This window comes from Eublepharis macularius, chromosome 1 (genome assembly GCF_028583425.1).
Source record: "Eublepharis macularius isolate TG4126 chromosome 1, MPM_Emac_v1.0, whole genome shotgun sequence".
NCBI classification, from domain to species: Eukaryota; Metazoa; Chordata; class Lepidosauria; order Squamata; family Eublepharidae; genus Eublepharis; species Eublepharis macularius.
In genome coordinates, this window is record NC_072790.1 from 99,789,907 (window position 1) to 99,802,230 (window position 12,324).

At 42.3% G+C, this 12,324-nt stretch overlaps 1 protein-coding gene across 1 annotated transcript in view; it reads left to right on the forward strand.

The window, feature by feature from the left end:
* Window positions 1-2,157: 2,157 nt before the first annotated feature.
* The window catches only part of SLC16A10 (solute carrier family 16 member 10), a 67,051-nt gene continuing 56,884 nt past the window's right edge, over window positions 2,158-12,324 (forward strand). The window contains exon 1 of the mRNA XM_054997294.1: window positions 2,158-2,743. Within this exon, the coding sequence (XP_054853269.1) occupies window positions 2,359-2,743 (385 nt within the window). The 5' untranslated portion in view covers window positions 2,158-2,358. The remainder of the gene's footprint in view (window positions 2,744-12,324) is intronic.

Genomic DNA, 12,324 nt, shown 5'->3' on the forward strand with positions numbered 1-12,324 from the left:
TACTCTCTGGCAGGGAGGCGAATGGAGGTATCAACAGGCTGCAAAGATCGCTGCTCCCACATTGGCTGCACCTTTGCTTGCCTCTTGCACAACTGTCATTGGGGTGGCATGGCCATTGGGGGATGCTTTTGGGGTTGTCAGGGGAACGGCAGGTCATGTGCTCTCGGAAGGAGCCTCGCTGTGCCTTGCCAGGCTTGTTCAATGGTGTAGCTCTCTCGCAAAGGTCCTTAGGGAGTGGATGAGCAGTACTACAGGTACGTGGGCACAGGGGCTGCCAGCAACGTGGCAGGCATCAGGATTGCACTGTATGCCTTTTATGATACATTTTGTGCATCTACTGTAGATACTGAGCTGAAATTTTACAGTGTAGTCCTAAGCAGTTATACTGTTTTAAATCTATTAAGGTCAATGGGCTTTAAATTGTTAACTATGTTAGGGCAACACAGTTACAAATCATTATAAAGTACTATTTTTATTACAAATAATCAAAAACCTTAATTACTTTTAGTCAAATATATTTCCTTTGCCTCAAAATGCTTAACAGCAGGCTGTGACTCATTAAGTAGCGGCAAAATGTTTATTCCTACTGAGAAGCATAAAAAAATTCTATTCTAAGAAAATACAAAAATCTAATTTTGATTTCATAAGTCTTGAGCCTTCTCCTGCCTTAGAATTTAGACTTCTTTCCATGTAATTGAATTAGGACCAATTATTTCTTTTGTAAATAATCATGTTTTTTCAATTAATATTTTAAACTTTACAAAGTTAGGTTGCAAGTAAGCTTCAAGCAGGATGTCACTAGTGAGAAGGCCTCATCTCTTGCCATCTCACTTCTGTGAGGGGGGAAATACCAGGAATAATATTTAAGAAGAGGACTTTGACCGGCAAACTGGCCGGTATGGAATGAGGCAGTCATTCATCTACCCTGCTTATAATCCATTCAAAGCCTTAAAGGTAAGAACTAGATGCAGAGGAGTTAGCCATGTTAGTCTGTAGTAGCAAAATCAAAGAGTCCAGTAGCACCTTTAAGACTAACCAACTTTATTGTAGCATAAGCTTTCGAGAATCACAGTTCTCTTCGTCAGATGCATGAGGTAAAGAACTAGCACTCTGAATTGTGACTGATAGGCATCTTATGTAAATCTTTCAGCAGTCATTTTCTGGACAAAAAACTGGCTACCATATTTTTAACTGACTAAAGTTTCTACACAGTCTTTAAAGGCAGCTGCATTAATAGAATTATCATCTAACCTAGATGTGATCATCGGAGCATGGATCACCATGTCTACATTACAATTTTAAAGGAATGGCATGTCAGCCCAAACTGCTAAGTGTTCTGTGCCCTAGAGGCAAAGTGAGCCTCCAGCCACAGACCACACTCTAGCAGCGCCATAACCTTCCCCTCCTGGCCAAACCCCATTCTCCAAATAGCTCGAAAGAAACGGTGTCTGATCTATCCCGTCTCCCTTTTCGGTGACCGTAGAGAGCGCCCCCCACCCCCCATCGAGTTGTCGTTGCCTCAGCAGGCAAGACAGGAAGGAACAAAGTTGGACTCTTTTCTGCTTGAGGCGACCTGCTCCTAATCTAACCTACCAGCTCTAGAGAAGGGTTTGTTTGGCGTGTACTTTCAGCAAACTTTTTTTATTGCTGTTCCTGTGGCCTTGCCAATAAAATATGTCACCGCGTTGGGAGGCGACTGATATCAGAGGCGTAACACACTCCCCTGTCCCGCCCGCTGTTTGCAGCCGCTGGGGGTCCCGAATTTGAGACCGCAGAGCAGGAAATGGGGGGGGGGGGAAGGTCGTCTCTCTCCCCTTGTGTGTGGAGGAAGGCGGGAGTCATCCCTAGCTTCTCTCCTCAGGTAGCAGTTAAAGGCTGACTCGCGGAGCGCGCTCACCCACACGATTTGCCTCTCGGGCGCGCGACTCCAGCGCCTGCCGCCCGCGCCAGTCAGAGCCCTTAATCGCCGGCACGCGGCGCTTCTCCCCCTCGCATCCTCCCTCCTCTTATCCAGACCAGGGAAAGGGTCCGGAGCTTCGCCGCCTGCTAGCCAATGAGGAGCCTCTATGGGGGGCGGGGGAGCGAAGGAGGCGGGGCCGACAGCGTGTCTTCCTAACGACCACACCTCTGAGCGGTGCCCTTTTAAAATAGCCTGGCGAAGACGGACGCGGATTCACTAGCCTCAGGGGGGTGGGCCAGCTTGCCAGCCGCTTTTCCGCAGTCATAAAGTCGGCGGGCTGGCGGGCGAGAAAGCCGGGCCCCGACGCTGTTTTCTGGGGAAATGGTGGGGCTGCATTGGCGGTGCTAAGGGTGTCGAAGGAGAAGCAAGCGGTTAGCTCAGGCGTGGAACCCACCAGCATGTCTCCTGTCAGCGAGGAGCTGGGGCCGGGGGATGACTCCTCCCTCCCTACTTACGAAGAGGTGGCGGGAGGCATGGGGAACGGGGACTGGCGCCCTCCGGAGGTGTCCGCTGCTTCGGGAGCCGGAGAGTCCCTCCTGGCCACGACAGAGGCGGCGGTGAAGCCCCCTGAGGACGCGGGGAAGGAAAAAGAGCCACCGTCGCCGAGCCCGCAGGCGGCGGGATTCGTCCCTCCAGAGGGCGGCTGGGGTTGGCTGGTCATGCTAGCGTCCATGTGGTGTAACGGGGCCGTCTTCGGCATCCAGAACTCCTGCGGCGTCATGTTCAAGTCCATGCTGTCCGAGTTCGGAGACCCCAGCGACAAGCAACTGATCTTCAGGACAGGTGAGGGGAGGCGAGCGCAGGCGGGCCGACCGCTCGGGGCCCGTCCCTAGTTGCCGGCAACGTGGGGAAGTCTGACCGCCGGTGTTCCTGTCCGCAACGCTCGAGGGGGACGATCCGTCGCTTTAACGGAGCGCGGCTACCTTCTGTAGGGGCTTAGCGGGGCGGGGGCTGGTTTTTGTGAAGCCTCAGCCGGTTCAGCTGCTCTAAGATCCAATTCCAAATGTTGCTCCAGAGTTTTGGCGTTCTTAAGAGCCTTGAGGCCCTTCCTGTCCGAAGCGTCTTGGATGGCCTTTTCATGGCAGGCTCTGAAATGGTAGCTTCTCTTTCTTGGGGAGACCTGGCTTAATTGTCCTCTGACGCTTTTAAGGAGCCCGAGCTTTTTCAGAGGGGTTTTGAGGTTAAGTATGTGAACATGAAGCAGAATAATTATGTTGCTGGTGGGTTTTCTTTTTGGTACCTTTGTTTTTATCTTGGCTTTCTATTTTATTATTTACTGTGGCTTTGATTTTATTATGAGCTGCCTTATAGATTAAGATTTTTATGACTCATCTTTTGAATAAAATAATGCAGAAGAGTGCCTCTCTTTTGCACAGAGAGAAGAAAGGTAATATGACTCATAAAATTATTCAAGGTATGTTCAAAGCTAGTAGAAGGCAGTAGCAGGTGGTACTCCCCCAAGTGGGAATGGTTTGAGACCCTTCACCCTGCCAAGTCACTTGCATTGCATTTTCCTTGGCGCACTCTGCTTAGATCTCTTCTGCATCATTGAAGCCCTTTCTACCAGCCATGAAATTAAGCTTTCCTGTTCAGGGGCAATATTCCTCTAAGTATATGATCTGAAGAAGTCTGTAGCCCTCACAACCTTTTTGTAAGTTCCCAGAAAGTAGTCTGCTGGCTACAGAATGCTACACTAGGAAGATGCTAATTATTTTTCTGGCCTATGTCCCATTAGCTGGCCCTCCAGGGTAATTGTGTCTATTGCATAAAACAAGATGCTGCACTTGATGGATTCCATAGGGCCCTTCTCGTGACTAGAAACAGAGTATGACAGAAGAGGGATCTGAGCTCCAAATATCATACTACCCTTGTTGCTGGAATGCAGTATCCGTTACTGTATTCACTGAAATGCAAACCATAAAAAAGACGAGGTTGTCTTACAGTTACAGTTATGTCCAGTAACTTTTTTGTATAACACGAAGGGGTTGCATTTGGGAGGGGATGCATTTAGGGTCATAATTCTTTCTTTTGAAATAAATGACTTTATTTCTTTTGAAATAAATGACTTCCCATAATCCCAAACTGAGTACAAAGCGGACTTGAGGTCTGAACCCCAAATAATACCTTTCCTCAATAATATCCCTTCAGTTAAAATCTACTTTTGAACATCCAAGTTCTGCCCAGGTCCTACCTGTTTCTTATTCAGTCTTGTTTGTCCCCCTTCAGATAATTTTTTTGATGTTTGGTTTTCCCCTTTAGCCATGAAGCTCCATTCAAGAGAAATGGAGGAAATGCTCTGCCTTTAAAAGGGCAGAAGTTAGTGTGTTTGGAAACATGACTTTATGAATTAGTTATCAGACTAAACAAGGTGCCAGGTGTCTTGTTAGTGCCAAGAATGTGTACAGTCTGCTGTCCTTTACTTCCAGGTGTTCTAGGATGTTCATGAAAGGGCTGCATATATATTCCCTTGCCTTAGAATTGGATTGGATCTTGCCTAGAATTTCCATGGGTTGGGGGTGGACCCCCCCCCAAGTTATTCCTGAAAGGCTCGCATTCCTCTGTATCTGCATTTCAGAGCATGGGAGGGGAAAACTGGGGAAATTTTTTCCTTTGTGCTCATGGAAAGTGTAGATAGGAAACAAGCTAATATATGTAGATATGGGATTGTGTTCTAACTTTAAAAAACAGTTACGCATGGTCAAGTATGTTATAGAGTAGAAAGTGATACAGGCCAGCACAGAATACTAGTAAAAAAGTGACCAAATTAATATTTCCTGTGTCTAGCCTCCTAAGAGAGACTGTAATGGTAAGAGATTTCAGTTACTTTCAGCCCTTAGCAGTGGGTAGCTATGACATAGGCCTCACTCACTCCTCCACTGATAGGCAGATTTTCCCTTCAAAACTGTCAAGATTGCTTGCTGTGGCTGAGGAGACACTGGTAGTGTGTCGCTTTGTATAGTTTTAAGTTCCTTTTGTCCCACACTGTAAAACATATGTATTTTGGGCTAATATCCTAGCCTAAATATTTGGTAGGGGAGAAGGAAGAGCCCATGTCTTCTTTAAATGAAATGGCACTAGAAGTTGAGTAAAGTTCAAAAGGAAACAGCAGGTTTATTAAACAGGCATGGTTGGTAGGTAGACAGGGAAAGTAAAGCTGAGGTAAATTTGATTGTAGAACAGGATGCTTCACAAGCATTTGGCACAATAATCTTAAAACTTAGTTTCAGTAGTTACATATCTTTAAAGAGAGGTTGGTAGTTTCAGGCTTAGGTTACTTTAACAAGATTCCTTCATAGATTTCTCTTTACAGCTTAGGTGTTCTGACTTCAATACATCACTTTTTTCCCTTTACACCAGATCTAGAGTCTTCCTCAGAACCAAAAAAACTCCAAAAGACATAATCCTGATTACATAGCAGAAGAGGAGTCTCCTTTCACTACCCACTTCCTCTGCTAACAACACACTCCTAGTTCTAAATTGTCTGTGTAAATCAGTGCTGGCTTTCACACTTAAGTACTTTAACGAAAGTCTTCTTTAAACCTAAAGCTGTCCCCGTTACGGTAATCATTTCCTTTCTCCTCACACAGAGGGCGTGCGCTTTGGTTTCCAATTCGGGTTTTTAACCCGAATCGGGCCCAATTTGGAAAGATTCAGGATTCCCAAATCTGCCCCAGCATTGCTGAGCCGATTTGGGAATCCCAAAGCAAAGATTCCAAAGTGATTTGTATTGCTTTGGGCAAAGCAGCAGCAGCCGTGGCACTTTTCTAGATGTTTACATTTGCAAATAGCAAGAAAAGTTTCAAACTTCTTGCCCCGCACATTTTTTCAGCCAATGGAGAGGGAGGGAGGACTCCTCTCCTCTCCCTCTCATCAGTGAGCAGTGGGCATTTGAAAGCAGCAACACTTAACTTGCTGCACAAGAAGAGTGTTGCTGCTTTCAAATGCCTGCAGCTTTTTTCAGCTGGTGGGAGGGGGAGGAGGGACCAGCTGAAAAAAAGCGGCGGGGTGGGAAGTTTGAAAGCAACACTTCTCCAACCATTCTGTCAGCGTTGCTTTAAACTGGCTTTAAAGAGCCAGTTTGGTATAGTGGTTAAGAGCGCAGGACTCTGATCTGGAGAACCAAATTTGATTCCCCACTCCTCCACTTGAAGTCAGCTGGGTGACCTTGGGTCAGTCACAGCTTCTAGGAGCTCTCTCAGCCCCACCCACCTCACAGGGTGTTTGTTGTTGTGCGGATAATAATAGCATACTTTGTAAACCGCTCTGAGTGGGTGTTAAGTCATTCTGAAGGGTGGTATGTAAATCAAATATTATTATTATTACTATTATTCCTGCCCCACCGCTTTTTTCACCATATGGGAGGGGGAGGAGGGAACCCCTCTTTCTCCTTCCATCAGGTAAAAAAGGCAGCAGGGCAGGAAGCTTGAAAGCAGCACTTTTCTTGCCATTTGCAAACGGCAAGAAAAGTGCTGCTTTGAGCTTCCATGTGCTCTGTAAAGATTCCTGAAGCATTTAAACATCCGAAATCCCGAAGTGACTCCAAACTTCAACTCCTCCAACCATTCTGTCAGCACCAATTGTTACCTGGCCAATCACAGAGAGGGGGAAGCAGCCTGTCAATCATTCTCCCTTCAGGCAGTATTTTAACCGTTTCTCTTCCACTCTATGGGTGCTGCACTTAGTAAAACTTTCATTTAAAAGCCTATTCCATCACAGTGGCTTATGTGGGGTGTCTATATCTACTAGATTTTGATGGAAATTAATATTGGAATATGCATTCCTTTGCGAATAAGGCAGTTGTCTTCCATATCGGCTGTAAATTTAGCCTATTTCTCACTCACAGCAAGCTTGCATAAACATTTCCAGTGTTAGCCCCCAGTGTTTTTCCTAACATAATGTACATTTAATATAATTGAACACAAGGAAGGTTTGGGATAATTTTCTGTACTGGTGGAATGATTATATCTGCATCAGTTGTGAAGCCTGATGGGTCACTGTAGCATGTGCAGTTAGTGCGCCTGACTTATTTTGTAGCATTTTAAACTTCCTTGAGCTGCACACCTTCTTGGAAATACATTTTACTTGATCAAATGGAACTTTCTTCCAAGTAAAAGTTCATAGGGGTGGGCTAAAAGTTTTTATTTGCTCTTGCAGAGAGCCTATAAGGCAGGTTGTTGTCATTCCCATTTAGTAATGTGGGAGATGGTGCTGAAAAGCATTGAACTGAACCAGCTTCTCTGCAAATGCAACAAATTAAGACTATAAGAGCAGCTATACTAGATCTGACTAACGGTCCATCTCTTCCAGGATCCTGTTTCTCATAATAACCACCCAGATGCTTCCATAACATCTACAATCAAGGGGTGGAGGCCAAAGCCTCCCCTCCCACTGTTGTTATTCAGAGGGTTGCTGTCTTTGACCATGAAGGCTCCATTTAGTCATCAGGGCTAATAGCCATTGATTGGGCCTACCATCCATAAATTTATCATGGAAGAAATTGTTGATGCCTTGCTTTTCTCACTGTAGACCCTTTGGAGCAATATGAGATGTGGCACACAGGGAATCATGAAGGTGAAATTTGTTGATATCCCTTTCTGTATTAGCAGAGACTATCTAGATGGGGGGCTGCATTGGGAAGAGAAAAGTGCAGAGATTCATACTGTGAACTCTAGTTGAGGAAGGCTTGAATCCAACTGCCCAAAATTCCCAATAAAGCTATTGTGGAACTGGGACTTTATGCCTCACAGGTTGAGCTAACTTCATTTTCCTCTGTAGATATTAGTCTATTACAGTTAAAACAGCTTTTATGTGAAAAGTTGCAGATCTGTGTTATAGATAGAACAATCTAGAAGTTGATCTATACTATAATTAAAATGTATCACAGGTTTCAAAACATGCATTTTACAGATTTGGTTTTTCAAATTAGTGTTGAAATCTTCACAAAAAATTCTAGTGCGGTAGTAGTATTGTCTGAACATACGTAGTTTCAAATGTGGTCCCTGTTGGAATGAACTTTCTGTATTTGTTTTGGATAACAACTGAAAAAGAATGGTCAGCAATAACCTTCTTTGTTTAAAGTAAAGCAGAATCAAGAGTAGTACTTGGTTGTATCAAAACAAATTTTAGCAACTGTAGAATATGTCCTGCTGAGGACTTATACTTTCAGGAAACTCTTGGAATGTAGAAGACAAATGAATCCCTCTAGAGTGTTGGTGCTTGTGTGACTTGAGCTCAGAATCTCTCTTGAGTATTGGTGCTTGTATGACTTGAGCTCAGAACTAACTGTGCAGAACTGCCTAGAGAAGAAAATCAGAATTATTCTGAAGCAATGGAATGTATTTCAAGCACGTACTGCAGCTGGGGTGTTTTTCTGAGTCACCTTTTTGAAAGAGTTTTAAAAATGCAACATAAATTTGAGTCAGTTTGTTGCTTAAAGTGAAATCTTAATAGATTTCCAGAAGAATAATCATGTATGTAGCAACCTTGTGGGCGGGGAGGGGGAGATACAGTTTTATGGTATAAAACACAAATCTAAAAAATTCATAGTTTCCCAATTAGCAGTGTACTTGCATTTCTTATAGTTCTATGTTTATTACTTATTCTTAGGTTCCCCAAAATAGTTACCAACAGAAGAAACTGATTCAGAATCTCTTAGAAGTATAATACATGCTGATCGATAGACTTGGATTTTGTCAATGGATTGGAAAATATTCTTAATCCTGTTCCTGTTAGACAAGATCCATCCCACTTAAGGATATTCATGATACAGATGCCAGGGGGTATGGATACATTTTTTTTAAAAAAAAGAATAGTTAATTATCAGTATTGTAAGAATTTGCTTATATCTGCCATTAATGAAAAACTCACTATGTTGGCAGTTGATCTCAAAATAGTTCTCCACAATACCATTTGAGGTTTGCTCCTGGACTTCCAATTTATACTTTTTTCCCCTAGCTAAGTAGCAGGTACTAGTCCATGTTGTGCTTTAATAATTTTGAACATAGAAGGAAGCTGAGAAATCTTTCAACCTCTAGTGCTCTTAATTAGTACCTTAGTTTGCTTTAAGAAATGCACAGTGAACATCTGCTTCCAACAGGAAAGGAAATGGTTACATGTATTACTTAATCCAATTAGTATGTCTTCCTATTATAATTAATTACGATGACTGCAAGCGTCTGGTTGAAACTGAGCATGAACTTCTCAAAAGGTGAAGGCAACCTAATCCCTATTATTTTTGTGCACTGAAGAGGATAAGTGAACTAATAAGCAGTAATCTTAGGATAATTGCTCATACCTCATTTGGGCTTGAGGTATACTTATCAAAGTTCTAAAAGCTTGCAGAATTGTCAAAGTTGTGAATATTCTTAAATGTTTAGTAGTGCCATAAACCTCCAATGTTTTTTATCTTCTATAATATAGCTATTGACCAGTTCTGGAATCTATATGATCTGGGATCATACAAAACACCACTTGTATATGCATCACACATTTTAGATGTGAAAGGCAGTTCCCTGTCAGGGAACCTATAGTGTGGCATGTACTGAGGTGTTGCTACCAAAAGGAAAAATTGAACAAGTCCCTTTGTGTGCATAAGCCTCTCTGGATCTTGAACTACATGTTATGAAAAGATACTAGTACCCTCATTTAAAGCTTAGTAGTAAAGGACTTATGCTAAGTTTAACAGTCATCTCATATTGCACAATACTAATGGGAAGAGTAAAAGACATTTTTGAAGATTGAGTAAAAGAATTTTTTAAAATTGTTGTTTAATAGTCCATCACTGGACTGTGAGGGCCAAGAAGAGAAAGAACTTAGCTTGGATGTCTTGGTACAAAATCTGTACCTGACAGAGCAGTGATTGTGTTTTCTCTATCCATTGTTACTGAGGGACTCATTAGCTGCCTACTACCATAGAAGGGGAAGAGTATAGAGGTGTGCTTGAGTTCCATGAAGCAAAACTGGAATTTTGCAATTAATTCTGCTGTTGTAACCTAATACTCTGGTCTTCACAGCAGTCATTGTGGAGGTTTTCTTCTGCACTATTCAGAGAACTAGTGGGAGGGACAATCAATGCAGAGTTCTTGTTAGTGTTCATAGAATTGCTGGTGTGTATATCCCAGTACTGAATGGAAGGGAATTCCAGAATGGAATGTGAGTCTTGGACATTTCTTCAGGGGCTTTGAGCACTGAGACTTGGGCCTGAAGATGCTCTTCATTCTCCATTTCTCTGCTTGACCTTGCCTTTACCCCCACCTCGGGCCTGAGTGGATAATGTACTTGATTCTCTAACTATAGAGAACTGCTGGGCTTCTTGCATGGCTGTTCTAATGCTTATTCTTTCTATAGTGCCTGTAATAACTGCGTGTCATTTAAAACAATTTATATTAAATCCTTAGACTGTAAATTTAAGCATTGAACTACACATTGTATTTAGTTCTATGATTCTTTTAAAAGATTTTTTAATCTGCACAACTCCTGCAGTTTGAAGCCCCAAACTAGCTGAGGGGAGAAACTTACAGTTGTGCCCTAAGAGAAGACATGAAAAGAGAGTGGAGACAGAAAAGGCAGGAAGATTGGTTTGAGTTAGATTTAAGTCATGGACAGTGCTATTTTATGCAGAATTACTACAGAATTGCACAGCTTAAACTATAGTAGAAGCGGGGCTGGACTGAGAGGAAAAGCATGCTCCCTTCAGCTATTGATCCCTTGGGGTTCACAGTACTGCTTTGGAGACCCAGAACATCCTTTGGTAATTTGGCATTTATAACACGGCTTTCTGTTTGGTAGTTAACAAAACTGAGATACAATAAAATGCTGGGGTTGAGCTTTGGTGTTAACAATGCATAAGCATTATAAATATGTCCTCGTAGATTCTCTGAGAAATGTATATTGAGTTTAAGTATATAAAAACATCGCTCTTAAAGACTGTCTCACTATTTTAATTGTACTTAATATAAGCTATGGTAAGTCCTATCTGTGACCTTTAAATTATCATTTAGTGTTTAATCATAGTGCAAAGACCACAAAATCTCAAGTTCTATAGATGTATGAATGGTATAATTGTAATAGGGTAAAATACAGTTCAGTAGATGTGGATAGCCCAGGCAAGCTCTGTTTTGTCAGACTGAAGCTAGGGTTGGCCTTGGTTACTAATTTGATGGGAGGCCTCCAAAGATGACCAGGGTCTCTGTATAGAAGCAGGCAATGTCATACCATCTCTATTAGTCTCTTGCCTTAAAAACTTCAGCAAGGTCTCCTGAGTTTTGATGACACTTTCCACCACCCCACCAGCAGTATTTGTGCTGGCTCTTAGGCTAAACTTTAACTTAAATTCTCCTGGATGTTATTGAAGCAATTGCATAAAAATCCACAAATTAAAAGTCCATACAAGCTGAGATGCTGCTGATGTTATTTTATCATATTTTACATGTTAAAAATGTAAAATTAGTCTGAGTTGCATCTTTTGACATTAAAGCTGCATTAAAAATTTTTAAGTTCTAGCTGTTTTTAAATGTTACTATTAAATAAGAATCTTAAATGCTTAGTACATAAGTTTTAGTATCTTAATGCACTTATATAATTTACTAAAAGTTTCCATATGAATCACACAGAAGAATACATTTTACAGGCAATAAGCAGAGTTACACTTTAAAGTCCATTGGAGTCAATGAGCCAGAAGGTATAACTCTGCTTAGGATTGCCCTGTTAATGTGTTTGAATTTCTGAAAATTAGTTTCTGAACCAGGCTTTTTATCTTTTATAGTAGTAGTCTGAGTCATATCATTTGGTGATAATCTGGTAAAGAAACAGTTGCACCGTTCTTGTTGGAAGCATCAGAGAATTCTCACTTCATATTCTTATTGAGGTATATTGTTCTGTAACTGAAAGAGCTTAAAATCTTGTTCAATGAAAACCAGCAGAATTAAGTTTGTATGTATCCAAAGGAGAATGTTTCCTGTCTGAAAACTAGCAAGGATGGGTAAACTATTATGTTCATAGATAGACATAGCATGAGAGCTGCATCAAGCTTACTTTGTCCCATTCACTTGTGTTTAAGGGTGAACTTATGACTAGACATGGGCACGAACAGAAAAAAAAACCCGAACATGGTGTTCGTTGTTCGTTGCCATCCATGAACATTGATGAACATGTCTTGTTCACAAACATGTTCGTTGTTCGTGGGGGCCAGCAGACTGTCCTCCAGCCATCAAGATCCCTACTGCACTACTCCCAGAAACCCTACCTGAGCAGGCAGCAGGAAATATACCAATAATAAATAATAGCTTGGCCCCAGAGCCTGGCAGCAGCCCTGGAACCTGAAGGGGTAGATCCCTACCACACCACTCCCAGAAACCTTACCTGAG